We start from the raw sequence: 5,261 nt of genomic DNA, 5'->3' as shown, positions 1-5,261 counted from the left end.
CCTGCTGCTCCTCATGGGGTGTAGGCATGAACATGTCCACCCAGGGGGAATTACTCACCAAGATCCCCTTGGCAAATGTCAGTTCTTGTGGCTCCTCCAAGGATAAACCTGGGGTCTTTGACAATGTCCTGTGAGAGTGGGAGAGAGACACAGAAGTTACTTAGAACGTGCCAGGAAAATATCACCGTCACTCTAAGCCCAGATGTGCAGCATGATGTGTGCCACATGAGCTATATTATCCTGCAGCAGTGTAGCCACCACAAAAAACTAGGTGGGGAATCCTTGCTAATTAATTACAGTGTAGAGCAATTAAAGAATCAACTATCCTCATTTTTTCATAATTAGTTGGCTGCTAATGAAAGGCTGGCATTCTTTATTCTTCTGTAGGCAATTGTTAAAATATCATAGCACAACCTGGTCCAGAATCTAGACATTAGGCTACAACCCTGGTTAATGGGGTTTTTTGTTTGTTTGTTTTCCTCCAATGGCTGGAAAAATTAAAATTGGCAGTTTACCTTTAAATGCACCATTAAGCTTTTTATTTACCTGCACATAATACCTGGAACATACAGTGCCTGACAACCATAAGACCATTTCCTCTTCAAATAAGCAAACAACAAAGGTTGACTCCAGCCTTGTTTGTTTTACAGAGTTAATTTTTAGGAGGAGCTAACACTGCCCACCCTTGTGTGCTCAGAGGTCAGAGGTTCTGGTGCTCACGGTGGCATTAAAGCAATTCTCAAGCATTCATTTGACTGTTTTAGTTCAATTACTAGCACCACAGCTGGATAGAAAAATCAGTGATAAACCAATAAATGTGGCAGGAATTCCCCTCTCTTCTCCCCTTTCCCATGAACTGTAAATTGAATTTAATTGATTGAACAGAATAGAAAAGGGAGGAGGAGGGTGTCTAATATATTGCTAGAGGAATATGCCTGTAGTTAATTAGTCTGCCCTGATATGTTATTGCAGACCCTATGGCATGAAGCAGACCCTTCTGCCTAAGTGGCAGAAGCTTAAAAAAAAAAAAAAATCAAAGAGGGGGGAAAAATAGAAGAACACATTCAGTCATTTAAACCCTGCATTTGCCTAGAAGGAAACTGAGTTGCTTTTGGTTCATATCACTGCATTTTGTGAGGCCATCAGGGCAGGACATTGATAGCTTTGTTCAGCTTCCTGCACTTATTGCTGAAGCATCTGCTGCTGGCCGCTGCTGGAGCCAGGACACTCTCCCCAATGAACCAGCACTGCTCCTGCGAAGCTCACCCTGCAGAGGCAATATTTTTTGTTTGCCTTTGCTGGGGAGGAGGTGGCAGCCAGGTTGTGCCTCAGCCACAGGTGCCCCGGGGAGAAGGCACTGCAGCACATCGTGTCCCCAGTGCGTAGAGCAAGGGGAAATCAAACAGCAACTCCTCCTTACCTGGCCCGCCTGCTTGTTAAATACACTCAGTCTTGCTGGGACTGGATGTGAACAATAAAAAACACAGCTCGTTGCCTTTAGACATAAATATAACAACGGCTGATAAAGTAGCTGATCTTTAATAACATGCCTTGTTTTAGCATCATTGCTCCTGGGGAACGTAATTCTTGTGGCAAGAACTGTATTCAGCTGTTACCAAGAAACTCCATGTGTTAGTGAGAGATGAGATAAAAACCCTTTGCACAGACATGGGTCTGAACGTTAGATTGATGGCTCATTGCTTATTACACAGGTCTACGACTGACATATGGAAAAGTATTTCCAATCTTCTATGTCTAAAGCAAACAAAAATAATAATTAAAAAAATGAATAAAAAGGAATTGAAAGGATTTTGACTGGACCTGTGCCACATTCTCTGCTACACAAAAGAAAATCACACTCTACAGTTTTTGAGTGGATGTTGCAAAAATAATATTAATTTTAAAGGGATTTTCAGACTGGATGGTATAATAATGTGTATTAGGGCTTTCAGCATGTTAAAGGACAAAACCCAGAGCTGGATCTTGCATTCACACACAGCATACAGTAATTCAAGGATTTGCCTGCACAAGGATATTGCCTAGAAGTAGGGACGTGCACTCCTCAGAGAGATGAAACAAGGCGACCCATGCCTCTCCTGATCAAAGCTGTGTTTCTTTAGACTCAAAAGAAAACAAATTGCATTCCCTGCACCTCTGATTACATTGGTAGGGGGGGTACATGGAGACCTAAGAAAGGCTGAGGGTGAGGCTGTTTAGGTGGCCTTATTTCTGTGATTACATTTCTCTGGCTGGTTCCAGCATACAGTACCTGTCATACCAGTTGCCAGTGGCTGTTCATATTAGAAGAATTTCCTTCTTACTTCCTCTTGTAGACCATAGACTCATTTGGCATTAGTAAAACACATTTGTCTTTCCTTTTTGGTTTTTTTTTTTCCTTCTTCATTTTATATGTCTAACTTTCCCAGACACTGAGCAGTTGAATTAATCCCAGCAGTTGAATTTAGATATAAATTAAGAAGGAAAAGGGAAGGGAAGGGAAGGGAAGGGAAGGGAAGGGAAGGGAAGGGAAGGGAAGGGAAGGGAAAAAGGGGAAATACAATGAGAAAAGGGTCTTCTGGTCTTCAGATTATTCTAAAATTTTGATAAGGTACAGTTTCAAAGGTTTAATTTGTAATGAAAAGGGATTGCTAAAAAAAAATCACTAAATCTGAATCTTAGAGCACTTAAGATTTATGTAGAAAGTGAGATATTCATCTGGTGCAGATCCATGTAGCTCACTGACTGCAGTGGGAGATTTACAGGTTAGGGCTAGCTGAGGGTCTTGTTCACCCTGCGTACAAATGTGTATACATGCAGGTATATGCATGTCAAAATAATGAGGAAGCCTTCTCTACTCTCGTTACTAAAGATTAAACTCTAACAGGATGTAAATCTGAAGACTAACATTATTTGGCCCTGCAATTACCCGCATGTATTGTGCTACACTTCATCCAAGCTACTGTAAAATACTGGGAGGAGAGGCAGTAAAAACCAGTCACCATGAAACGCAGTTTGAACACAGACACCCTACACAGAGGCCGTGCTCTTGTGCTCACCCTCTCTGGCACCACAGCTTCGCCAGCTGAGCTGTGGCAACTAACCTGGCACATGCTCCAGGCCTATATCCCACTTGCAAAGTAAAAAGTGTTAACTTGAAATGGTGTTACAGTGCCTCTATTTTGCTGCTGTTTCTGATGGATAATAGAGATTTAGCTTAAATGCTGAGGAGCCAGAGAAGAGCACAACCAAAACCCTGTCCTTACACATCCTCTCAGCCTCCCCTGAGGTTTATTTCTTGCTGTGCAGCTCACAAAAGTTCACCTTTTTGCATGGTGGGAATTGGAATGTAAAGGCAGATCCCATTTCAGGTTACTTACTCATCCTGGAAATGTTTCCAGTTCAGCGTACAAAGATCCTGAAGAAGACTGCGACAAACTACAGCAGAGAGACCCCTCTCTGCTGTCCCTGGGTACCATGCACAAGGCCACACAAGCTCTCAGCTGCTCCTGGTGACATTTTACAGCAAAGTTTAACTATCGTGAAGCCCCAAATGGAAAACAGGACAAACTAGCACCTAATGGCTGACCAAAGGAAAACCATTCTTTCTGATTTAGTGTCACAGGCACTTGCATTTTTGATGCCCCACAGCACTCCAGAGCCACCGCAACAAAAGCATCTCAGCGCCACAGCCCCATCCTGTGCCTGGGGACAGCTCTACAGCCCACCTGGGTTTTGGGGCACAGGCAGGCAAGGCAGGCAGCAGTGTCTGCAGGGGCTGCACTTACCATGTGTAGGGATCTCCTGTTTTCTCATAGCTGAAACTTGTCCAGGAGTAATAGCTTTAATTCTGCTTTGCACTACATTAACTGATGCTGAGGCATTTGAACGCCTATCATTGTGGATTAAGTTAAGCCAAAATTTAAACCCATCTTTAAGCCTATTTTGTTCTTTTTCTCTCTTATTGCCAAAGGAAAGTTTTCTACTTAAGGAGAAGCTTTCAGACTATGAAGAAAAAGAGAATAAACGTCAGATGTTAGCAAAGAAATGAAATGCAGCCACAAATTTTCTGTGGCTATTAGTTATAGAGTTAAGTGGGAAGAAGGAACCTAGAGTGATGTTGGGTTGTGATCTGAGAGCATGTGACTAGTGAAGCTTCAGGCTCTTGCTGTGTTTTTAATGATTGTTATGCAAGATGCATTAAGAGATACTCATCAAGCCCTTGGCTACTGCTGAATGGCTCAGTAACCATGGCATGTATTCGTAATCTCTCAGTGTTTCATGATGGAAGTGAGCAAGTAAGTATGAGTCTCTAAAAGTTAAAAGGTTTGAATTTTTTTAATTTAACCTTAAATATGAATTTCCTACATTAACGACACTTGATTTTTATATAGTTAGAACACCATCATAATGTATTTTACCCTTAATTTCTTGCATGTCCTCTTATTTTCATCTTAACATTGCTTTTGTTTGGCAATAATGTAAGAGAGAAGGCTGATTACAAGTTGTTTATGCATGTACATAAATATACATGTGTAAAGTGTATATTTATATAAAGGCTATCAACGAGCTACATCTAAAGAATGGTGTGAAGCCTTCTAGCCCTGTTGTCCCACAGCCTGAGCTCTTTGTGGGCGGCATCCCCACCCTGTGCCGCTGCCCCTGAGGTGGGAAGGGTTTCCCCCCGCACTTCGCCTCCACGTCTCCCTGAACAGGCCACGCGTTTTGTGCAATCCCAAAGTACAGCGACGTCTGACTTTTGGCAGGATGAAAGGAGAGGAAGGCTCACCCTCCTCTGCACAACGGCATACTCACCGTGGGCCTCTTCCAGATGAAGGGAATAGGTGGCTTTTCACTGAAGAAGAGAGAGGAGTTGCAGGCGGGGAAGTCGGGGTCCTCGAAGAGGACCCCCCTGCGCAGGCACTCCTGCTTCAGCTCCTTGTAGGCCTTCCCCGAGCTGTGGGTGGCACGTGCGGCCCCGGGCAGCGCGGCGGGGCGCCCCCGGGCCGCGGGGGCGGCCTCGGCTTCGGGTCCCGGTACAGGTAGGGCATGGCTCCCTCCCGCCTGCCAGAGAGAGATCCCAGGGAGCCGAGGCTTAGCAGGCTGTGGGGGCAGAAGGAGAGGGGGAACAGGAGGAAAAAGAAGAGGGAGCAAAAATACCTCTAGTGCCTTGCGAAGGAAAAGGGGGAGGAAAGGAGCGTGCTGTGGGGAAAGCCGGTGGTGTCCTCCAGCCCTCCTCTGTCGCGCCTCCTTGAACCGCAATG

The 5,261-nt window shown here is 44.4% G+C and overlaps 1 protein-coding gene across 1 annotated transcript in view; it reads right to left on the bottom strand.

The window, feature by feature from the left end:
* CAPN9 (calpain 9) overlaps window positions 1–5,048 on the bottom strand; it is a 27,967-nt gene extending 22,919 nt beyond the window's left edge. The window contains 3 exon segments of the mRNA XM_009573004.1: window positions 59–128; window positions 4,813–5,004; window positions 5,007–5,048. Coding sequence (XP_009571299.1) covers window positions 59–128; window positions 4,813–5,004; window positions 5,007–5,048 — 304 coding nt within the window.
* Window positions 5,049–5,261: the final 213 nt, after the last annotated feature.

This window comes from Fulmarus glacialis, unplaced genomic scaffold, assembly GCF_000690835.1.
Source record: "Fulmarus glacialis isolate BGI_N327 unplaced genomic scaffold, ASM69083v1 scaffold16132, whole genome shotgun sequence".
Taxonomy (NCBI): Eukaryota; Metazoa; Chordata; class Aves; order Procellariiformes; family Procellariidae; genus Fulmarus; species Fulmarus glacialis.
Note: the sequence above shows the minus strand (reverse complement) of the source record. Positions and strands in the feature narration are given on the sequence as shown.